We start from the raw sequence: 27,206 nt of genomic DNA, 5'->3' as shown, positions 1-27,206 counted from the left end.
CAATATTAATTAGTTATAAGTATAATATAATATAATTTCAAAAATAGTTGAATAAATTTTTATTTATTTAAAATGAAAAAAAAAAACGTTTCTTAAAAATAAATAATATTAATTATACATATTAATGATTCATAATTATGTGATATTATATTTTCTCAATTACAGATGTCGCAACATTCAACTGGTAAACTTTTTTATGCATTCTTATGTATAGAATACTATGGAGTTACCAGTTACCTACATCGTTAAAATATAATTATTTTTTGGAAATAATCTATCTAAAATGAAATTAGTGATTAGTGGTAAAATTGTAGTTATAAAAATTATTATTTTAATTTATGTTAAGACTTTAAATAAAATTCTAAACAAATTTCTAGGAATACGTCATGCCTCGGCTTTCATTTTTACATTAATTCCATGTACTACATTCGACTTTAAATTCTTTTTTAATTATTTATTAAATATTTATTTAGTAGTTATAATTTAATATTGAATGTATTTATAATTAAAAAATGTTTTTAATGTATTCAATACTACAAGATATTCTACATTAAAACTGCATTTTATATTTCATTAATATTTGTCCATTTCATTTATTTATATATTCGACCTTAATGCTAGTAGTAATAAATGTTAAATTCTTCTATATGAATTATATTACAATTTATTAAGAATATCTGTACAAATACATTTGTTTTTATTTATTGCATTGAAAAATAAAAATAATTATTTGATAGAAAAAAATCGATAATTATAAATTCTCTTAGTGAATTTTAAATATACAATATGATTATATGTATGAGAGTTTTTTCATGAAAAAATTAAGTATTATGCTGTGCTTTGTATTAATTAAAAACATGTATCGAATTATATAAAGTATAAATATATAGATTTAAATAAAAAATTTTAATATGTTACACAAGTAATATTAAGTTCTAAATAACTTTTAATTTATTCAAAGTTTTATTATATTTATTTAATTTAGTCATAAACTATAACTTTTATTTTTTAATATAACCTTTGAAATAGGAATACTAGGGGTGTAGAAGAAAATATTCAAGTAACGCATTTTGCATTTTCGAAAAGGCCATTCTATACGCCTACAATGAGCGACGATCAGAAAAAGTGATTACAAGCATGCAACTAGGGATAAAGTGGTTCCAGTATACGATGCTGTGCAATATAGTGCAATGTGGGTTTTTTTCTTCATATGACGTAGAAAATTAATGGAGGCCTCAGTGGAATTTGTCTCTTAGATTTGAAGAAAGCAAGAGAGAGAGAGAGAGAGAGAGAGAGAGTAATGAGTAGCAGTAGTAAGAGTAACAATTAGAGAAAGATATGAAGACAGAATCTGAAATTCAAAAAGACTGATACAAATATGATACTTGAAAAAAATACTAATAATCCTATTAGTTGTTATAGAATTTTAAAGATTATTATATATTTAAGTGAAAATATAATATAATATGTAAATAAATTAAATATATCATATAGTATAGATAAATAATAAATCAAATTTTCATTGAAATCGTTTGTCAATTAGAAAAAAATGAAATAAAAATATTGAAAAAATTTTTTAAAATTAATCTTTTTGAATGTTTAAAAAATATTGCTAGTACATGTATAAATATAATATGAATATTTATAAATGTACTTATAATTGTGGATACGCGACTTATAATCTTTCATAAATATCAGACCTGAAATATCAGACTTGGTTAAAATTTCAGCAGAGTAGCACATTTGCACCAACATTATAATGATGCAGCTGTTATAGATTATAATGTACGTTCAAAGTTCACTCTTTTCTTATTTTTTGTTATATTTGTGAAGATTTTTTAGTGAAAAGTCAATCCAATCAAATTACTTCAAATATATATCCAACTATAATATCTATAATATAATATCATATATTATATTATAAATAAGTTTAAATATGTTTTTTATTTCTATTTAATCCATTTTATAGTAGATTCAAACTAAGTGTACTTAAACTTTAATACATATATGATTTTATAAGTTCATTTTTTACCTACATTTATCGTTTATAACATTTGCTATCTTTATTTTTATGATAGCTTAAAGGCGATATTATTAGTAAATATGTCCTATTTTTAATTAAGATTTTTTGTATGATTGTTATAATATAGTATTGCAATTTAAAATCTAAAAAATTAAGTAGATTATTAAATTATAGTTATTAATATGAATATTAAATTAATTAATTAAATTATTTTGTTATATTTGAAAAATAAATTTATAAAAAACCCTCATATTTTAATATTGAATGAAAATCAAATCTTTGACACTTCTGTATTAATGATTATCAGATATACATATTACACATTATAACATATATAATCATTTTATTAAAAGAATTACAAATGATTATTTAACTACACATTTAAATCTTTATCAAACCTTATATTAATTTTTCTCTGCATTTCGATATATATATATATATATATATATATAGAAAGGCAGGATATAAAATCACCTCCATGCGTATGTATATACAATAACTAATAAATAAATCTCTATAATCTATTGTCTCTAAACACTTTCCACTTTTTTTCTATATTGATACTAGTTAAATAAAGATATATAGATAGATAATAAATAAAATAAAAATAGGGGGATGAAGGGAGAGAGAAAAAGAGAGAAAGCTGGAAAAAATTGGCACATTATATGCTCCGTCTTTCCCTTATCTGGAGGGAGTTTAATAGAGGGTGAAAAGCATTTGTCTCTTTCTTCGATGTTCTCATGCTTTATCGTTTATGCGTTCTCTTCTCTCGCGTTCTTTTTTCTCCCTCAATTTTCCAGACAATCGTAGCATTAAGCTCTACATTTCTTTTTTCTTCTCGGTCAATGGCAATCTCGATTAATTCGTTCACGAAAATGAGTACATAGTAAAGCTAAGAGCGAGAACTACATAAAAGCAATCGTTGAGAAGGAAGACAAAAATGACAGAGAGTGATAAAATTGTGGCGAGTAGTGAAAAAAGTGAGATCGATTGGTACACTTATTTTAGGTATTTAACGAGAAATGTTGAGATATTTTAAGAATTTTTGGTTCAACTGATGGATCAGTCTTACATTATATTTGATCGTTTATTATATCATGAATATATTAGATTGATTTTATTTTGTATGAAATTAATTATTGAAGATTCATCAGTGTTTCAGGAATTGTTAAAAGAATGTGTAAAGCTGTATAGAGATGAATATTTACTTTGTGGGAGAAATCGTATCATAAAATTAAATTGATTTTAATTCTTAATAATTAAATGATGTACCATAAATCGTAAAGTATTACATATAAAACAATTTATTTTAAAAACAAACGTTTATTAAAAGAATATTTTTAATAAATTATAAGTAGTTAAATTATTTTAAAATGTTAATGTTTTAAATATTTTATTTTTATAATATATTTTAATCATATATATAATTCCAAACGATAAGCTTGCTTTAATATTATAAAGAATAGTTAAATTTCCAATATTTTGCAGGAATATTATTTATCACAATCAAGCCATATGATTTTCATTAAAAAAACTCATCACTTACAGTCAGAGAGTAGGAAAATCAAATATAAAAAGCGTACTAAGTTACTATACCATTTATATACTTATGTTAAACAAGAATGAACACAAGCTTAGATGTTGTCATTGGATTTACAATATCTGTAGTTGGCTCCTTTCAAGTTTTACGATTGGCTTATTGACGTATACTTTTATACTATTTCTTCTCTTTCTCTATTTTCATACTACTAACTTTAGATATTTAGTTTTTTCGTGAGTTAGAATTTTCAATTATAAATATTCAAAGCAAAAACGAGTGCACTATTTCAACAAAATATTTAAAAAATGACTGAGATATGCGAAAGAAAGAAAACAAGATCACAATCATATTAATTAAGAAAATAATATCAATACACACTTGCAAAATAAAATTTATATTCAATGTTAATTGTTCATAATTGTACAATTAAAATACAAATTTATATTTAAAGAATCAAGGAAAATAATTATATTACTTAAAAATTATATTTTATTAATTTAAAATAAATTATAAGATTTAATATTTTTATAATTAAGCTAATTAAATACTTTAAAGAAATATAGATATAAACATAGATAGAATAAATATAGAAAGAAACATAGATAGAATAAATATAGAAAGAAACATAGATAGAAATAAATAAATAAATAAAATCTGTGTTTCATTTAAAAAATGTATCAATAGCTTAAAGAATATTTGGTTGCAATTTCCTTAGAAATGATAGCATTAAGAGAAAAAATTTTATAAGCAAAAATTTAATTAAAATACGTAGTTTAAAATAAAGGCAATTATTTATAGTGAATAACAATTTAATATTAGTTATACATGTTCATTAGCTATACAATTAGCTATAAATAGGATTTTGCATGTAATTATAAAATGCATAGTTGAATATTTTATAATTTAAATGTATGCATATATATATATATATATATGGAACACTGATATTTTTACATTCGAACAGTTTCGATGGGACCTAAGAGTGAAAAACAGTAGGGAGTGAGAGTTAGAATACAGGGCGAAAATCGATCGGATCGCCATTACGGTGAGTGAGTGCGGGAACCTGATGGAATCACGCTACTGCGAGAGTTTATTCTCCGTATATATTCGCTAGGAGCGTACGCGAGTATCAACCCCTCGACCTCTTTCGCTCCCTCTCACATTCGGTCTCTCCTTCTTCGCCCCTGATACTCCGATACTCTCGTTTTTCGACAATGTAGACGCATGCGTATGTGTAGATAGTTCCCGGTAAACAAAGAGATACGTAAAGGAAGAACTACGGAGCGTGAGTCTGAAGATATAGGGAGAGGCATGACTGAAACATATCCAGTTCAATATTCGATTTATATGTCTTCACACTCAACTAATTTTAAATTTAATCTTTATTATTTTTCATTGAAAGGTATATTATTATTGAATAAATATCTTTATAATTGATATTATAACATACCAAATTTAATTCATTTTTAATAAAACCTTACATAAATAGAATTAGTAAAAAAAATTATATACTTTACGTATTTCATAATTATATACATTGAAGTATCAGATGATTATATCAATCAAATATATTAATAAACATATATAAATAAATTTCTTAAATATATTTTTTAATTATATAAATTCCTTACAGATGATATATAAATAAATTACATTATGAATAAAATATACAAATAAATTGTTAAACAATATCATATGAATTGTTAAACATACTTTAAGCTTTTCTTTTGTAATTTATTCTTTTAGTTGACAATAGTATCAGATAAATTATTCTAGTACATTAGAAACCTTTTATTTCATGATTATTATAAATTATATCATAGTGAAGATTAAGTACATTGAGAACAGAAAGTGACCTACAATTATGTGCAATAGTCGGAATGTACAAAATCTCATTTAGAAAAGACAATTTATTATTTACATGATTGTTTGTCGATTAAAAATTACGAACGAAACCAATGTAGGGTGAAAGGAATGAAGGAAAATTATCGAATGTAAGGAAGTTCAAAGTATGCAGCGCAAAGAAACAGTGATTGATCGTCAAAGATTGATTGATTTCATAAATAGACCTTCTCATTCTCGTAAATTTTTCTTCTTCTTTCATCAACTTAACATTATTTCGTCGATAGGTTTAATGACGACTTGGGATTATACATTAATTCTTTGTCCTTTTTTTACTTAGCAGTCTGAATGGAGTATTGTTTCTTGAAAATTAATTTATTCCCAAATTGTATAAAGTATTTCATTGTTATATTTTAACTTTAATTGATGTTAAAGTTCTTTTGAATTGATAATATTAATAAACAGATATGATAATTTTATACTTATTGCAATATAACGATAACAAATAGTAAATACTTACCTAATTAGTTCTTAAGTAAATAGTCTTATTTCTTAATATCACTAAGAAAATATTATATTTTAATAATATTGAAAATCCTTCAATACATGTTTAATGAAAAAAATTCTATGAATAAATGTGTGAAATTTATTATTGTACAATAATGATTCAAATTTGTATTAAATTAAATTTAAACAAATACGCAATTAAAGAAAAATATCTAGGCATAAATAATGTTTCAGGAATAAAATTCATTTTCATATATAAACTATTAAAAATATATTTTAAATATTTTGTTTAAGATTTAAAAAAGATATAATTTTTTTTGCAGTTATGGTGCAGGTTATGATCTTGCCGCAAGGCGAAAAAATGCAACAAGAGAGTCGACGGCGACCCTTAAGGCGTGGCTAAACGAACACAAAAAGAATCCTTATCCAACTAAGGGTGAGAAAATCATGCTAGCAATCATCACAAAAATGACACTTACGCAAGTGTCTACGTGGTTTGCAAATGCTAGGCGACGACTTAAAAAGGAGAATAAAATGACATGGGAGCCGAAGAATAAAACAGATGACGATGATGACGCGGTGCTCACAGATTCTGAGGATAATAAAGATAAAGATGATCAAGTCAGCGATAATAGAGTCGAGAGAGTAGGTGATGATGTCAGGCGAGGACTTGACGATAATGGTAAGGTGGACTGTTAATCTTTTTCTTTTCATAATATTTAAAGTAAAAAGAGTTGTATGAAATTGATGTCAATTCGAATAAACTAACTTTTTATATTATAAAGATTTAATAAAATATATGTAGGTTAGCTAAGGTTCAATTTGCTTAAGTGAATTTATTAATTAATTTTTATTTTCAATATTTATAACTTAAAAGTAATATTACTATTTAAATTAATAAATACTAGTTAAATTGTAACAAAGAATAAGTCAATTTACTCATGATTGAATTATTATTAATAAGTAATGAAGCATAGGTAATCACTGTATATAAAATTAAAAAATTGAACAATTTGTACAAACTTTTTTAAATTTAAATACTACTTATTATAAAGTAATTGAATGTAAATACTATTATTTAAAAAAAAATTTCTTGATCATATGATTTGATCATTTATAATATTTGATAGAAAGGATTTTTAATCAATTTCTATTTTTATTTTATTAATCATATATAAAATCTTTATTATTAAAGGATGATATACTCAGTTTTTCTTGAATCTCTTGTAATGTGCATTTTTGATGGATTTTTTTTTGTAGGAACAAGTAAGATTTCATAAGTATACTTGGTATAATTATATGGTAATTATACTTGGATGTATCTTTTATATTTTATACTGAATATATTATTATTATCATAATACCACAATAAAAATAGGTTCAATTATTCTTATAATTCTTATTTATTTATTATATAAAAGATGTATTAGGAAATTCGATTTTTTACTTAAAGAAAATTTATTAATAAAATAATTTATGGATAAAACAATTATTGATTTATCAATCATATTAACCATTAAGACAATGTAGGGTACTAGTGAATAATAAAATTTCAAGAAATCATTAGACTATAAATAAAGGATACATTTTACTAGATATAGGAGTCATTATTAACTTAGTCACGTATTTCTACGACTATATGTCAAAAGACATCTGCTATACGACCAATCGAAATCAAAGTTATATAGAATCGTCCCCTCGTGCATAATGAAATAATCGATTCATTAGGCATAACCATTATACCCCAAACGTCCGTTTACACATACATATACATAAGCTATTACTTTAGTTACTGAAGATCATAATTAAAAGAGTGTTAATTTAGAATTTAAAGTAAGATACAAGCGTAGTTAAATGCGATCAGGTAGCCAATAAGTAATTATTCGAAACTAATTAATCATTGAGAATTTCTTATTTGCCTAATCTATTCATTTATTTAAGCTTAATTAAATAATTATTGTTTTTTAAAATGAATCTGTATCTATAGAGAGTTATAATGACCTCCTGTATATAATGTTCAGATTTCGTTATTAACATAATTTAATTATTAACATATATTCGTATACTTTTCAAATTTTTTTTTTAAATTATGATTTTCGTAATTACAAGTTCTTTTTGAAGTATATATTATAATTTAAAAATTAAATTATTTATATTTGCATATTCAATTTGTTTGGTAGTATAGGGCTATTTAAATTAACATCTAATATTGAAATATCATAAAACTTACAAATTATGAGTATACGTATTGAAATATAATCTCATTAAATTTTAAAATTTATCAAAATTGGATCATTCAAATTATCTTTTTACAAATTTTTTTGGATTGCTCTTTTCAAATACTATTTATTGCAAAGCTGAGTGCAGACCAAATTCTAGAAAATAACCGTTGCTCCAGTAAGTTATTGATATTGAGAGGGCGGACATAATGGTTTATATGTGGGTAAACATAACGACGGGTTATGGGTTGTTGCACAAGAAGATTAATGGTTTGAATCGTTACCTACTTTTCTCTTTGTCAAACTTGGTTCATTTTATTGAAAAATTGTATATGTATAGAAGAATTGATACATATTAATAATTTATATATACGTAGGCAAATATGAATAAATTTTATTTGACGAATTAATTACTCTAATTTCATTATTTAGTCTGCATTGTTATTTTTTTCAGAGCTTTAGTAAAAAAGTAATATATAATATTATACGTAGAAATATAATTATATTATAGGGAAATTCATAAATCAAAGTTAAAAATGAAATAACATTTTACTTAATTAATGCAATACTAAATATACTTTGTAATAGCTATTTCATTGTCCATGGATTGCAAATTTCTAATCCAAATAAAATGAAGTTTTCTGTTATTAGCTTATTTCTTTTAAGACTTCTTTTCTTTTATTATGTACAATATTATGTATAAATATTTATATATCTGTTCATATATTGATTTACGTATCTATATATTATCTAAATATATACATCTTTAATTTTAAATATCTAATTATTTATTTATATAGGCATATATCTCTATTTCTTTCATTCGTTACGTATTTTATGAAATATTTACTTACGTTCATTACCACATAATATAATAATGAAATAGAAAGAAAATAGGTGATATGAAAAATGAAAAATAACTGGATGACAAAAGGTATATAGAATAAAAATTTAGGAAAGAGGGTAAAGAGTAGTCTCGCTGTGCTAGAAAACTGTTTAAATAATAGAGCCCTATACTATAATAATGTGTGGTACCCGCGGTATTACAAATGGCATGGTATTTTTCTATGACCATTGTTGTACTACCATAATTCGATTATATCAGGGCTGTTACTGAATCTAAATATCTTATTTCGGTATCCTAGTTAATTTTTATTATATATTACCTATTTTTTGTACTCCTTGCCAATATATTTTTAAATTAATGACTTTTATGAGAATATGATTTTTTATAATTACATCTTATTTTTATGCAGTTATTAATTTTTAATCCTTTATGCCTAAGTCATATATATATATATATATATATATATATATATATAATTTTGATTTACATAATTAAGAAGAAATAATGTTCTATATTATATTTAAAAGTATAAATATTTTATTAACTCATAAGTGTAATACAATATGTTAGTTAAAAAATAACAAGTTAATGTTGCTTATAAAATATATTTGTTTTAAGATTTCACTTCTGATCATCATAAAATGTATAATTTTTTGACAAATTTTTCTAACGAATCTGTTATAGAACAATATAACTATTTCATTTGAAAATTAATCAATTAATTTATTAATTCAATTTATATTGATTTGATTTCTTGATATATTTTTATAATTATTATGTGTGATATTAATCATTGCCGAAATCTTATGTTATATTTTAGATTTTTATTTGATTAAATAAATTACATTGAGTGAAATTAATAATATTAGAACCTACATTTTTGCAAAAAAGAGCATATTATAAGTATAAATCGATAATCATTTATTATTAAGATTCAAGTAATGTAATGTTTTAATCAAGCAAATCTGCGTAGAAGTCATTAAAAATTGTGTATAAAAGTGAAATAGTGTTTAATTTATACATTATTGAATCTAATAATTTTTTGTGTATTATAAAACTTATCTTAGACATTAAATACATAATAATTTTCTTAAATAAATGAAATAGTTCTGAAAATATAATTAAAATATAAGATTTGTAATTTTGGAATAGAAAATTGTTTATTTTTTATTTAATAAATATTTGTGATATGTGAATTTGTCGCTATAATCACGTATTATTTTATTTTTGTGGGTTTCACATAAACGGTCTCGTTATTGGAAGGAACGGCTGGTTGGGATAATTTGATTAACGGCCGATCGCAACGCGGAGGGTCAAAAGTTAAAGAGCCACTTGTGGACTGTTCGGCAGTATCTATTTAGTTGGCCTATAAGCTTCTCTTTATAAGGGTTTTCACCATCTACCCTAAATCAAAACTATCCATCTTTCTCTGTAGTCAACATTGCTCACTTCATTCACGCTACCTTCACCCATTGGTCGAAGCAATTGTCAAACTTTCATTTTGTTCTTGACTTTTCTAGAGTTTCTTTCTCTCTTACCCATTTCCACTCTTATTTTCGTTCTCTTTCTTCATCACTCTTTCTCTCATTTCTAGCCTGGGAATTATCGCTTGACGACCCATCAAGTAATCCCTCGACTTCGGCTCATTCGAACCTCTTAATGAAATTCTCACCCCTGACTGACTGGTTGGCTGGCAGACGGTCCGGGGCTATTTTCGAGTGCCCCAAGAGAGTCTATAACCTAAGTAAGAAGAGACCGCGTACACAGTGTAAGAAAGGCCAAGAGTGAGAGAGATAAATATAAAGGAGAATAGACCACTCGAGGGAAGCTAAAATCTCTTGCACCCCTAAGTGTCGACGCCCTGTCTCACTCCCTTTATTTCGCAGCATCCCTCGCTCTCCGAATTCAATCCATAAGGGCGCAAAGCGAGTTTCGTTGTCTCACTCTGTGACTCATGGTGCATAGCTACGTAACTATTTCGAGACCCTTTTTAGCGTTGAACTTAGAGCTTATGCCCATCCCTTCTTTTCGTTTGAACCCCAAACAATGACACGCATCTCCAGTCTCTCTTTCACACCACGGGGACCAAGAACCATTAACATCAATACTCTACTTTGTGCCAATCTTACTCACTCTTGATAACACACACACACACACACTCTCTCTCTCTCTCTCTCTCTCTCTCTCTCTCTCTCTATCTTTTTCTCTGTTGCTAATTAAGAAGGACCAAGAGACCTAAAGGCCTTAATGTTTTTTCTCTGTTAACTAAGTGGATGTTTCGCGATCAAGTGAATTGCTAACAATGATTCTCTTCTCATTTAAAATTTAATTCACGAAAAGGAAACATAGAAAACATTTATAATAAGTCTATTTAGTAATTGTTGTCAGAGCAAACTTGTGAAGCTTTCGAAAGTATATCGAAATAATTTAAAGGCAAATAAATATTTGATCAAAATAAATATTCTTAAATAAGTAAACAACTAATTTGGTACGCTATACATAAATAATGAGTATTATAATTTATATTGAGGTTTTAAAAATGATATACTATATAAAAAAGAAATTTAATAATTAGATTTCATTGACTAAATAATTAAGAAAACTTAAATAATTATAAATTTACTATGTATAGTATTTAATTTTTTGCATTTAACCTAATTAATATTGCCGATCTTATACATTTTGTTTATTATAACGTTTTTATAGAACCTTTGCGTCATGTAAAAGCAGAACACATGCAACATGATAAAGACCTCGATGACGAGGATGATTTAGATCTTGAAGATGACCCTCGTCGAGCAGCTGAGCACTCATATCATCATACAATGCATCACCACCATCACCATCAAGGCTATGGCTCTGAAGATCATATGAAGGACGAAGGAATAAAATCTGATTGCAGTGCTGCTGGAGCAAAACCAAAAATTTGGTCTTTAGCTGATACCGCTGCATGTAAAACACCACCACCCTCTTCGCACCCACACCATCAGCAATATCACCTTCATCATCAGCACCAGCAACAGCATTATACTCAACAACATCAACACCATCCACAACAACAACAACATCAACATCATCAGTTATCGAGCCAATCACATCATCACTCACAACAACCTTGGATTGGAGGTGGTGTAACATCCGATACGAGTAGTAGCATAAACAACTTTGCACTACCCTCATCTGCTTCTATGAGTCCATCATCGGCAGCGACAGCGCCATATTCAAGTACTGCTACTCGGTATGGTGGTTTCCTTTCATCGTCATCTGGTGGCCAACTTCACTATAATCCTAACTCTTCATCCGGTTCAAGTGTATCCAGTGCTTCTTCATCCGCAGCGGCGGGGTTTCCCGAAGTTGGTACCGATACTCCACCACAGACGCCACCCAATATGAAAGTAGCCACACCGAATGGCGTGATCCAGGGCCCTCCAGCAGGGTATTGCCCTGGTGGCAACAGCAATACCCCCAATAATGCGGGTACGAATTCTGGACATTATACAGTAACGGCAACAGGAGCAAATCATACATCCGTCGGTGCGGCAACTAGTGTTTACATGCAAACGCAAAATAATGGAAGTGTAGCAAATACTGGTAATACAAATTTTAGTTCAAGATTGCAAAATTCACCGCATAAGGATTTTTCCTCAGTGTCTTCGCAAAACTCCATTTTACATCAACATCAAACCACTGCCAGTTTACCTCCAACGGAAGCAACTACGGCATTCAAGCCTTTTTATAAAGGGTGAGATTTTATCACAAATAAAAATTACATTATTTATTTCTAAATAAAGTCAAATTTTCTACAAATATAAAAGATATTTAAAAATTCTTATTGATATTTAATATTTGTCATAGAAAGTTTTGTAAATTTAAAATAATATCCATTTTGCCGAACCTAAAATCTGTTTTCGTGAAAAAAGTTTCTAATTAATAGAACGATGATATTTATTTCGTTTCTTGCTTTATAAATATGAGAATTCCAATGATTAATCAATTCATTTATATAAACTTAATTAATTATGAAGTATATAAATATATAATATTATTATTTATTCATTATTTATTAATACTTTTTTAATCTTAACATTTTTTCAATATTTTTACACAAGTCATTAACTACCACTAATTTTTAATTAAAAGTTTATGTTATCATTTTAGATCTCAGACTATGGGTAGTGGATTCGTGTCACCAGTTTAAGAGAGACTCGTGAATTATAAAATTTCTCCATCGATTTTATGGTTGGTATTTATATTTATATATAATTTAAACAATAAAATATTTCCGAGTAATTGTATATAAAATGTTTATGTAGTTATTTCTTATTATTATATCTGTTAATATCACTTTCTTACTGAAAGTAAAATATAAACAAAAACAATAGAAAGTTATAAGGAGATATAGGTAAGTCATTGAAAGTAACAGTTTATACAAGCAAGAATCCCTTAGCCTGCTTTCGATCGTTCCTAATCGATGGTCCTCATTCGCACGAAGGAAGAGATTCAATACTCAGTTTAAATGAAAATCAAACCTTGGGCCAAACACCTTTAAACAGTCGATAAGAAATTAATATCTTGGCATGTTGATTGGTCGTTAGTTGGTTGAGCAAGTTAGTGAATCTCTTACCTCTTAGTTGTCGAAAATAATAGGAACCGCACGGGGGGTTCCCCACTATTGAGTAGCGTGTGGGTAGTTCAGAGAGAAAGGCTATCGCCACCTTCTTGACAGTAACAAATGGATGGAGATTTCAATCAGTGAATGAAATCGCTGCGTGTTGTTTTTTTCTTCCTCTTACGTTTGTATGTCGTCTCAGTATTATAATTTCTCATTCTCTTTCTGTCCTTTTCTTTCCTTTATTTCTTTCTCTTCTCCACTTTCTTTTCTTTTCTCTATTTCATTTACTCGTGTGCGTTTGTTATTCGTATCGGCTATTTCGACGTCGTCTCGTTTGCACTCATTTAACTCTTTGCTTACGAGACACACCTGAAATTGTCGTGTTGCTCTGATCAAGCGAGTTACCACTAACTTTAAACTGAATATCTTTCACTGAGCCATCTCAAGTTATTCTTACTATGAGTTAAAATTGAACAAGAAAGAAAAAAATACAAAAGAAGAAAGGGAAGAATTGAGTGAACGCTTAATGCATGCAATTATTTTTAGACATAATAGCAATTCCATGGCTTTTATTATCCTATAAATTCTTTAGTTTTTAAGATTTTACAACGGCGGTATTAAATGAGTTTATAAAATTAAAGATTTTCATTCATAATATTTTTTTTACATAATAAAAATAATTGATTAAAATATATTTATGTTCTATACCAATTGAAATTTACTTTCGAATATAATATTATATAACTCTTAAATATATATTTAACTATATTATTATATATTATTATAATAATTCTAAATATTTATGTAAATTTATATAATAAACATAAAATGTATTAAAAAATTTATTCAGTAATTGGCTGATTAAATATAGAATATAATATTAAAAACGTTTAACTAGTAATTAATCGTTGAATATAAAATATTTTGAATACAGCATGATAACTAAACAGTTTCATTGAGTGATATAAAATTCAGACCCTGAATTGAATTATTTCTTTATAATCATATGCATCTTATGAAAAAATATGAAATAGTATTTAGATTGATTTTTAAAACAAAAGAAATAAAATCTTAGGAATTAAATGTTTCAGAAATTTAGGAACATTTCGCAATATTTTTTTATCTGGTTTATATAAAAAAATATCAAAAATATTTTTTATCCTCTTTCCTTGAATTACCATCTAATTAGGCACTTTCTGCAGTGGAAATGAATATTCAAAGAGATAAATGTGCAGGATGAAACAAGTAAATAAGTAAACAGAAGGAGAAAAAATACATGGATAAATATGAACCATGCGAATGCAAGAAAGAAAGAATAAAGAGTAGTATGAAAATATGTGATTTATGCTTTAACAAAGATATTTATCGTTTTTACAATAAATTATAATTAGTATTTTTTATTTTTAAAAGTATTTTACGTAGAATTAAAATTTTAAATGTAAATAAATAAAGCTTAGTTGAGGAGCTAAAGAAACAAGTTAAATGAAGAAAAATAAAATAAAAAAGGCGTACTAAGAAGCAAGGAAAAGGAAGAGCGACAGAGTGGGGAACGTCTTTTGGGTACCAGGGTGTTAGTGGGACATCCTTATCTGGTGGTGATCTGATCCTAATTTATAGGACAGTCCCAAATAAACTAGTTTTTACTGTCATCACCTTTCTTCGACTTGCATTTCTTTTTTTGCTCTCGATAGTCTTACACTTTCGATTCATCTACTCACGAAGCAAATGTATACATATACGTACATTCAGGCATTCAGATAACTCCATAATAAGCGTATGCATGTACGATAAAAAACAGCAAACTTTATGAATAGACCTATAGGGAAGAAAAAGAAAGGTACATGAACATATCATCACGTGTATATGGACCCAAATAATCGAATGTATAGGAAGAAAGAAGTAGCAACACTGGCTACCTGGTAGGTTGGAAAAAGTATAAGCTTCGACGCCCGTGATAATTGCCAATTAGCCACGTGGATATTTAATTGCTATTAGGGGAGCCTGATGTCGAAGGATCTCTTCATGGACCGAGGTGGTCGTGGTTGTTTGAAAAGTGGTTCTCTATATCCCTTCTTTCTCCACTACTCCACAAAATTTATATTTGCATGTCCGCAAATGTTCAAAATTCACCGGCAGTATATGTAATAATATCCTAAGAGAGGAAGCCTACAGGTTCGAGATTCTCGAGTATCTTCTTAATAAATTTTATCAACGAGCTGCCGGTTAGAATAGAATTTTATGTGAACCTTTATTTTTAAGTGGTGGCCGATACCTGACTTAATTCTTTGTGTACCTGAGAACGTTCCTCTTTTTAGCACTTTATAATGCTGAGTTTATGGATCTTTTTATTAAAAAGAATGGCATGCTTTCTCAACTATTTTACTGATTTCGTTAATATCTTTCTTTTGGATGCCAGTGGTTTATAAAGTTTATGTTTTAAAAAGTTATAAATGACTCATTAACGAGTTCTTAATTTTCTGTATTTCTTATTCATTTTTAAAATGATTTGATGTGGGAATTTAATTTTAATAAACCTGTAATTATAACTTTTTATGGAGGAATAAGAAATACGGTATTCTTTATTATTGAATAACTTACAATTTATATACCTAACTTTTTAAACTAGTTAATATAATCATTTTAATATAAATTATTTTTTGCGATAATCTCGTACTTTTCGAATAATTTAATTTATTCGAAATTAGATTCGTATTAAAGTAATTATTTTATAGAATTTTAATTATCTAATAATAAAATATTTTCGAAAATAATCATTTATAGAAATATTAATCAATTTCTACGTAGAAAATTTAATTTAAAATTAAATGATTCATAAAGTATGATCTAATGCACTAAACTTTTTAAAAACAATACTTTATAATAAATAATACTTATGCAATAAAAGATGCTCATAAAATTACTACAGTAATTACAAAATTTTTATTTATATTTTATTATAATTTTAATTGAATGTAAATTATAATAATTAGTATTTATAAATAAGCAATATGTATGTACAAATTAAAAATGAATTAATCATTTAAATTAAAAAGTGTTACTGAAAATTACTGAATAAGCATTTTATAAATTGCAAAGAATCAATTGTAAATAATACATAGTGATATATTATTTTTATTATATTTTCAGAATATAATTTTTAAAAATAAGTATCCATTTAATTTATCGCACTTATATTTTTAAATAGTGACATATAATTAATAAGTTATACCTGTTATCATACACATGCTAAGTTCAATAACACATTACTGATTTTTATTTTATTAAATCTAGATATGCAGTGGTAGTGATAGAATATAATGTTTGCTGTGATACAAATGTGTACAATCACATAAATAAACTTCAATTTACTGTAATATTTTAGAAGCAATTCCCTGCAATTTTCATTTTTTCGAGAATCATTCTTTAAGATTAAATCATTTATGTAATGGGATAGATACTATGCGCCAATAGATTGCATTGATAAAAACAGGATTTAGTTAAATGTTTCCAAGCCCTATAATAAGTAATATCATTTTTGTGCTTGTGAAAATTATATCTAACGAATGGCGACAATAGTTAAATTTATAATTATACGTTTATTGTTTTGTAATATTATCGCTGTTCATAATGTTACTTGAATGATTTACTAAGAAATAAAATCAGAAGTAAGCAATAAATAAAAACTGTTTATGCATTATATTAGGTAAAGCTTAGGATCTTTTCGTTTTACTCATAGAGTCAATACAAAATAATTCATCAAACATACGTTAGACATTGATAATAAATTTTATTTCATAATACTGCAGAATAAATCTTATGAAAGTAATGCAATATTATTCTACTACTATAGAAGTAGCTTAAATAATTTTTTTTAAGTCTTATAAATATAAGAAATATATTAGAAATATATTTAATTATTATAAATATTATAAGCAATAAAGTACAATGGATAATTATTAATTAAGAACTGATTATTATTATTTATATAGATATTTTATTATAAATTTAAAATTTAATTTATCTACAATTTTAACATAAAAATTAAGTAAATTTCATTGAATTCAATATCTGAATATAATATAATATTTTTAAATGTAAATTTCAAAGGATCACAAACTAGAATACAACATCATACATTGCACGTTCCATGCGCGTAGTAATTGATAATGTATTTGTATTTTAAATCTACATTATTTCCTTTACAGTATGCAGAGAAAATAGTTATTTAGAAAAGGTTGATAATAAATTAATGTTTGTGTAGTACAATCGGTGAATAGCAGTAATATAATATTGGTGAATTAATAGTTGTGATTAAAAAATACTAACAATATTATGTTCATAGAAAAAAAAAATAAAAAGTCATTTGGAAATTGAAATATGTAACATATAAAGGAATCTAAAAACATTAATATTATAATAAAAATCTGAAATTAATTTATATATAAACATTTTATAATATCGTAAATGTAGCTTTAAAATGCAGTATAGTTTATATTAATGCCGTGTATATTTAATTATGAATATCATTTTTTAAAAGAAGAATTATTTTTATCGAATTTAATTATATAAACCATTCTTCTATTTATTGCCTTTATATTCAGAATAACTAAAAAATTCTGGCAAATTGAAAGTAAAATTTAATCATTATAGTCATCAAATAATTAATAATATAGAAATCATTTCTGTATATTCTAGTGCTTTTTTTATTCTTAAGTAGAATTTTTAGCTTTGACATCGTGTTTATCATTTATATTGATCCGTTAATTTTTCAAAGTTTACAATAAAAATCGTCGAATAAATCAAATTTATTACTTTCTAACGATTACAATTCAAATTAATCGATAATATCGATGAATTTAAAAAAAGCATTATTTATAAATTGATGTCGATAAATTTCGCTTTTTATGAATTATTTTTTTGCAAAACTGGTTCATTCTTAGCCATGAAAATTTATTCTCTAATAATTATTAAAATAGAGTGCTGCTTTAAAATTGTAAATAAATTAATAGTTAATTTATGATTTTTTAAACGATTTATAGTTTACATGAGGGAGAATATGTAGAAAGAAATTATTCTGTAATTGCATAATAATTTTTCTTTTACTTTATCTTATTCATATTCTAATTCATAATATTTTTTAGTGTTAAATAATATTTAGTATTTCTTGATAAATGTATACTTTTATAATACAAATTTAATCAATGAAATGTAAATAAAGTAGTTTTCTCATTTTTTTTTAAAGTACATATGGAGTTAAGAAATTTCTGTATCAGATTCATCTACAATTTAATTTAAATATTTGCTGATAATCATATTCATAAAGGCTTATAAATACTGACAATTAAAAAAAAAATTAAGAAACAATGCAGCCAAAACTGGAAATGGTCCTGAGCAATACGAGATAACTGGCTCCATGCGGTCAACGGTAAAGCTCGAAAATGCACGTTGTAATTTGAATTGAAGGTATGTTAAAACGGTCGATCGAGAAACGACTCGCCTTCTATAGGCTCCGCGAACGGGATTCCAGCGATTCCACAATCGGAATACGATTTATTCTTTTGCGTTGCCTCAATACTTTCTCCTTCTTTACAATTATATTTTAACTCTAGCACTTCTCATTTTCTTTTATTTATTTCATATATATTTGAATAGATATTAGATATTTTAATTTTAATGTTCGCTATTAAATTGTAATATTAACTCTATATATTGTATATTAATTATAAAAAATACAGTTTAAGTTTTACCAGTTTAATAAAACAGCTCCTCTAAATTAAATTGTAAAATTTGCTAATTTTTTGTATTCGACAAAAGTTACTTGCAATTATATAATTTTAATAATAAGAGTTTCATGAAATTTTACTTATTAGTTTTGTATTACATTAAATTATATTCATGATTTTAATTATTTGACAATTGTGTTTACAGTGTAACGATACGTCATAATTGAAGTAAGTAACAAAATGAAGGATCAATGAAATTTCTCATAAGAAATTTCTCATTAAATCAATCAAATTTCTCATAAGAGTATTCTATCGATCATCACCTGTATGCTAATTTAAAATTGATGACTTATGTAAACTAACAAGCAAATAACAAGCCTAGTTGAAAACAGCAGTTGCAATATATGTAGTTGAAATGAACCCGCTTTTCTTACAAAAATCTCATTGATGCCTATGAAATGTTTGTTTTTTCATTAGTCTGTATTATATTTTTATTGTATATTTGTGTCTATTTATATTTATATTATATTTTCAATTATAACAAATATAATTCTTTTACAATTATTATTATAAATTCGTATTAAAATTTATATATTAATAATTTTCTATATAATATTATTATGTGCATTAATGAATTGAAAATTAATGAAAGCAAATCGATAAATTCAACCATAAATAGTTCATAACACGAAAAAATCAATAATAATTTATTTGAATAATAAAATAGAAGATATTGTGTATATTCTTTAAAAATAGCCGTCATCGTACAAGTTTAACTGATAATATTCTTAGAGGTCTTTGTGACAAAATTCTTTTTTGTATGCTCTGTCGTTCGGAAACAATCTGCTTTCATTATTTACTGTAAAGCATTCGTCGACTAATGGATCTCTTATCAATATAAAATCCATTAGCTATTCATTGACAATTAATAATTGTATAATTATTTTATTCGTACTACTCTAATAAAGTCATGAAGACTCATATAATGATGAAATATTACGACTCCGCGTTGACAAGCTATCGATCACTGAAAAACTTTTCATTTCTTTGAAGCTTGGAGAATAAAAATATACAAGCAAACTGGTTTTTATTTTCTTCCGATGTCTCGATACATCAAGCCAATTTTCATGCGTAGATGTGTACACATTGTCAATAATTGGCAATTTTCTAATCGATAGATGTATGCTAAAAGTTAGCCTTGTTAGACTCATAATTCTTTGAATGTACTGTTCTAGTTCGCAAATAATTATATCGTATTCTATTCTTAGAAAATCGAATATCTAGATATACGTAATTAAAAAATTTGGAAATGACAAAATATTTCAATAAAAGCAGAATCTTATATAATTAATACGTTGAATAGTTATTTACTTACGAAGTTGTAAATGTCCATTTTAATGCAATAGCTTTTTCTTAAAAGAAATTGAATTTTTTTAAATTAAATTTTATAGTTATAATGAAAATAAAAGTAGTATATAAATATATATATTGTCTATAACTGTAGATTTATTTTATTTGTCATAAAGAAGGTTAAATCAATCAATTATTTCAAGTAATATTTTTTTCGACCGTAATGCTTATTTGGTATAGGAGTTTTCACTGAATAGAAAAATGCCAAAGAATTGCAATAACTGATTATCTAAAACTGATTTGTAATAAAAACATTTAATAAATCATGTAATAAAACATTTAATCATTGTATCCATTCTGTGGAATAATGTAATAAATTAAAATCAATTTTCAATTGAAATGCTGTAAGAGGAGTGATTCATTTGATTTTTTAAATACATCTAGTAAACATATTAGATTGAAATATGAAAAATCATAATTTAATTTGAATTGATGATAAATAATTTCTGCATGTACATTTTTATCAATATTAATATTATGTATAAAATAATATAATTTCCAATATTATCAAAGTATTTTATTATAACAAAATTTTACATCTCTAAATAAAATGCAAGTATTCACCTTACAGAATAAGATAAGCTAAATATATCTATGATATTTGACGCATGTAAAAATTATAGATTTAAACATATACAGTATCTATAACTTAACAGTAATCGTATTAAAATCAATTATGTCTTACAAGCGTGACGACTAATGGTGGTATACCATTTGTCTTTCTGTCTTTCTCATTTTTTCATTTCTTTTCTCTTTTTATATACATGAACGCACGCGCACAAAAATTTTCTCTCTTTTTCTCGGGTGCTATTGCTTAATCTAATCGTCGGAGCAGTTAAAGGCCAGTTATGCAATTGAATAACTTGAATAAACGCACTCCGGCTGTCTGGATAACTCAATCAATTTATCCTATCGAATAATTAGTGTTACAAGAATATTATTGACTTTTTCATGATAAAGCTCATAAACTGGATTGACATACAACACGCTCTCCGCTTCGCAAATTTTTCGATTATTTCGATATTTTTATCGTACATAAAACGGAATATAAATTGTTCCTCAGGCCATTCCATTTACTCGAGATGTGAAATAAATGACTAGACGATTAACATTTTTATATTTTATATAATATATATTCATAAAGTGTCAAATGAATTACTTGTACTTCTATAAGCTAAAAATTATATCAATGAAAATTCTATACAACTTATTTTTAGAATTTAAGTTCCATTAATTTACTATAAATAAAAGATCATTCTTTCAATTATCTGATAAAAAAAAAATTTAATTTAAAAATATTAATTTATTACGTTAGTTTATTTTTTCTGAAAAAAGCTTTTAAATATATAATTATTTTTTAAAATATTAAGAATTTGAAGACTTAAAATGAAAACTGAAGCATTACAAACAATTACAAGTCATCAAATACTAAATATGGAATTAAAAGACTTTAAGTTCTCTTTATTATTGTTTTAAGAATTTTAAATTTAACTCTAAGTGATTACTGGAAACATTTATAAATAAAAGATATATTAAATGAATATAAAAAGGTACGGTTTATATTAAAAATTTTTTTAATTATTTTTCTATTATTTTTAAATTCATTAAAAATAACAATTAACATCAATTTTAATTTATCGTAAAGTTTATAAATGAATGAATTACGATAATATGCTATTTTTATTACATTAAATTACAATTGTCAAAACTTAAAGAAGGAAATTTTTATTGTATTTTTATTCAATTGTATGTTACATTCAATTGAACATTGTTCGAAAGGAATTATGAACTATAAATCTTTAAAAAATGTTTCTTTTTCTCTAGATAATTAAATGTGAACTAGAATATAACGTTCTTGTCATCTGTACATGTACTAAATATAAGATCGACAGTATTTTCGAATAATCTCGATGCAGCTACATTCGTGCGTATATATATGTATGTTCATCGTCCAAATACAGTCTAGATACCATCTATATACCACTATATATTTATACTACTAGATAGTATCTATATATCATTCGGAACTTTTCAATTTAGTACTGATAATTGATTCAATCATAAACACCTCATGAATGCATAAACATGTATAAAATAAAAAATTTAATTAAAGTAGTATGTTGAAATAAGAGGATATATCATAAAACATATTAAAATGCAGATTTTGTTATATAATGTTAGTAAATTTTGCTTCACTACATGAAATACATTCGCATGTATTTCAAATGAAAAATTAAATTAATTTAATATTTAAATTCTAGTGAATTATAACTTAGAGATATATATAAATATTCTCATATATATAAATTTACTCATTTATATGAATTTACATATGCATATAACTATAGCTTTAATTAATAATGAGCTTAAAAGCTATTCAAATATTGCTCGACATTTATTATATATTTTAAATATTAATGAACCTGCGAATATGAAATAAAATTATTAGTCAATAAAATATATTCTTAAATTTTTAAGTAATTATAAAGTATTAAATTAATCAAGAAAGTTCTTATTTAAAAAATTTGTTAAAAAATCATGTGAAACCTTGGATAAGAAAGTAAAAAATGTTATAACATACCTTATTCTGTTATTTGCAAATCAGCATATGCTCGATGATAGAATGATAAAATCCTTAATGTGCAACACTTATTTGCACAATAATAATAAGATAAAGGAAATACTAAAGGGTGAATTCGTTGATTCTTTGTTGTAGGTCAGTTGCCGAAGAACCGGGAGATGAGAAGCCAGGATAAGTAGCGAAATCTATATGGATAATAACATAAGACCACTTCTAGTTGACATGTAACCCTTGAGGCATTAAAGTATTTCCACTCAGAATCCAAAAAATTGCCACAAGACACAGAACATTCTTGGAGTTCGACACTTAAGCAATGTCTTTTATTTTCACGAGGACTGTATCAATGAATTTGGTATTCATCTTAGTCTCCGCGTGGACTAGATGCACTTGTAGCACTAACACGTTTTTTCGTGCTCCTTAGTTTATTGTTTGGACTATTATTTATTATTTTATACTCCCACAAGGTATAAGTACGCTTATTTTATTCCAATTTGAAATGAAAAGAAAGTTGAAGGTTACAAAGAAACTAATACTTGCATATACATGGGCAACGTGCAAAGAAAAAAAGAGCACCTCGTAAATAGTTAAATAAAATAACAGATTTGTTGTTACTATTATTACTAGTTATATCATCATAATCGCCGTAATAATAATAATAATAAATAATAATAGAAAATTTTAAATATCATTTATCATTATTATAATTTTTAGTGGTACAACAACTTGCACTACAACCAAACTACTACTACTTCTACCACGACTACCACAACATTTTTTTATTATTATTATTATTATTATTATTATTATTATTATTATTATTATTATTATTATTATTATTATTATTATTATTATTATTATTATTATTATTAAATTCAGTATTTAGTACGACAACCGTCTTCAGAAGTCTTTTTGTAAATATGTCATATACAACAGAAATTTTGAGATAGCTGTATAACATAATTTTAAGATAAAAAAAATTGTATGTACGTATCAATTTATATGTATATACTCACACACATATGCACACATACATACATATATATATACATACATATATATATATATATATATACATCAATACATTTATGAGGAACGCATGCGTAATTAATCTCTCAAGATTAAGTACTGCGTCTTCTTTTCCTAAGATTGGAGACGAACGATTCATCATTATTAAAAACTATGTTTACATTGAACCATCTATACTGTTTAATTTCTTTCTTGCCTTATAATTATGATTATTACGTAACATCTTTGCATCTGTTTCTTTTTATTGTTTATAAATTCACTTAATTATGCGATTTGACAATATTTACGAATAAGCAAGGACTCATCGAACTAACATTTCAACTCAATAATAATTTTCTGTATTTGGTAATCATTTTATTTCATCATAATGAAAAATATTCATATTGAAATTTTAGATAGCATAAACATACAAGAACAAAGATGAAGAAAATGAATGATGAATAAAGTGTTCGCACAAAACGTTTTGAAGATCAGTACGAATAATCATAACTGTAATTTATTTAAACGAGGATTTAAATAAATAGAATCTCCAACAACTTAAAAGTATATTTTTAACAATAAAAAATAAATTACAACATTAATAACCCAATGCAAATAATATAAATGTATTAATAATGTAAATATATTTCATGGTTATTACAATTTCTTAATAGTATACTGTAAAGAATTGTCGTTTAACTACAATATACATATTAATACATTCTTATTTTACTTAATTAAATAAATGTTTGCAAAGATGTTTATACAATAATAGCTTTCTTCAATCGACGTTCTTTATTAACCATATTGTTTAGAATAGCTTAATCTGATGGTAGCTACAATTTCCATGAAGCATTTCTTAGTAATCCGTAAATTTTGATTACATTCAAGCAAACTGTGGTGAATAATAAGATCCTGTAAAATAAAAGACCATACTATAATTTCGTGCCTACATTCGCAAAGGCGAAGCGAATTTATGTTTCAATTGAACGGAGAGAAAAATAAGATTTCGTATTGTAAATCGAGAGTTGGCCGCGTCGTGCATAAACTCGAGCGCTTGTACAAGTCAATCAAGCGGCGATCGATAAATCACTTAATTTTCATCGCGAACCCTCCCCCTGTAATATAGTCAAACCTAACCTGACCCAACCTAATCTCCCCCACCTTGCTGGTCTTGTTTGCCAACCTTCCAATCGATCCTCCTGCTGCAGCATACAATGAAATGTCGTTTCCGAGTCAAATATTGCAGAGTCCAAATATTGCTGTTGAAGCCGATAGGGATCGTGCTGGCTTCCACTGGCAATAATAATTATTGGAAAATAGTTGAAGGAGGGATATGTATGAATGGCCATTTTTCTCAGTATATTTTATTATATGCTTTTCTCGTATATTACTATTTAATAAACAAAGAGCTAAAATACTTATCTTTATCCGCTATTTTATTGTTTATTAGAAGGTCACTGTGTTTAATACCTTAATACATTGCTCTTCCTTCATTTCTAATATATATGAATAAAGTAATTTATATCTCTGTAGAATTATGTGGGAAGCTGAATTGTTGATTAAGTTTATTAATAATATAATTGCTACTTTTTGTATCGTTATTATTATGTTACGTGTTGCTTTAAAGCAAACATTCTTTATTATTATATTTTGCCTTGAAATATTATTCTAAATAGATGTAAATATATGTGTTTTTTGTTGTAGTAATTTAGTGAAAGTATCTTCTGCTTCAAAATAAATATTCAATGGTGTACAATGATTACATTAGATTACATAAAACTGAACTGTTTCTATATTAATATAAAATTTTAATGAAAATTCACTTTTTAAGCGTAAAGGTACATAAAATCCGAAGATGTGGATGGCATACTAATAACATATAAATAATATTCTAAAATATATAATACTCTTATTCATACATGTGTTGTACTATAATTTTGCAGCAACAATTATAAACACAAGATTAACATAACCGCCGCACATAGTGAAATAAATATTGATATGCAATTAATGAATAATGTTCACATAGTACACATTTATTAAGGTAGAGTATCGTTTATTAAGAAGAGTGGTGCAATAATTAAGACAAGAAACACAGAACCGATCGATTTACATTTGTCACTAGAAGCCAGCGCGCATCAAAAAAACCAAGTTTTTAATAATATTGTATAATCTATGAATTAAGATTCTATACTATTGTAAGAATTCGAAATAATATTAATTTATTTTCAGTGTAAATTTTTTTTTATTTCTCATCAATTTTCTTTTGAGCTTTACTGATTTATAAAAATGTCTTGTTAGATAATTTTTTAATACTATTTTTAAATCAAAATAAATTATAAAAGATTTAATTTTCTTAAGAATAAAAATTTTGATAAAATATATTAAATATTTTTAAAAAGATATAAGAAGTATAAAAACACGAGTAAGCATCTGTTTGTATATAACATTGTATACTCAAGTAATTAAAACATATCATTGGTTAATGAATCATTTAAACAATTAATTATAAAATATTGGATATAGTTTTTTTATTAATTAAGTCTTCTATATTTTTTGAACAGTTAAACTTAAAAATTCATAAAATGATATGTTAATATTAGTATACATAAATCTTTGGTATACATAACAGAAATTATTCTTTTATTAATTATATACATGTTCAGCTTACAAGAATAATATACGATGAGATGGTGTTGAAATATATTAATCAATATACGTAAATTCATTATATTAAATATAAAAACAATATCTTCAAAATCAATTAATGTATAACTTTTGTATAATTTAGACGAAAATAAAAATATAAAGGAAGAGCAAAGTTCAAATGTGAAGGAAAAAATGTACATTTTTTATAAAGATACATTTATTTATATCTGTGATAAAAAGAAAGA

General features: G+C 25.4%; 1 protein-coding gene across 1 annotated transcript in view; it reads left to right on the top strand.

The window, feature by feature from the left end:
- Positions 1-13,213, top strand: part of LOC105359831 (homeobox protein caupolican) — a 51,044-nt gene extending 37,831 nt beyond the window's left edge. The window contains exons 4-6 of the mRNA XM_011496545.1: positions 6,236-6,594; positions 11,685-12,720; positions 13,137-13,213. Coding sequence (XP_011494847.1) covers positions 6,236-6,594; positions 11,685-12,720; positions 13,137-13,176 — 1,435 coding nt within the window. The 3' untranslated portion in view covers positions 13,177-13,213. The remainder of the gene's footprint in view (positions 1-6,235; positions 6,595-11,684; positions 12,721-13,136) is intronic.
- The last annotated feature ends 13,993 nt before the right edge of the window (positions 13,214-27,206 follow it).

This window comes from Ceratosolen solmsi, unplaced genomic scaffold, assembly GCF_000503995.2.
Source record: "Ceratosolen solmsi marchali unplaced genomic scaffold, CerSol_1.0 scaffold29, whole genome shotgun sequence".
Taxonomy (NCBI): domain Eukaryota; kingdom Metazoa; phylum Arthropoda; class Insecta; order Hymenoptera; family Agaonidae; genus Ceratosolen; species Ceratosolen solmsi.
The sequence above is the reverse complement of the archived record's forward strand: the minus strand, read 5'-3'. Positions and strand labels throughout refer to the sequence as shown.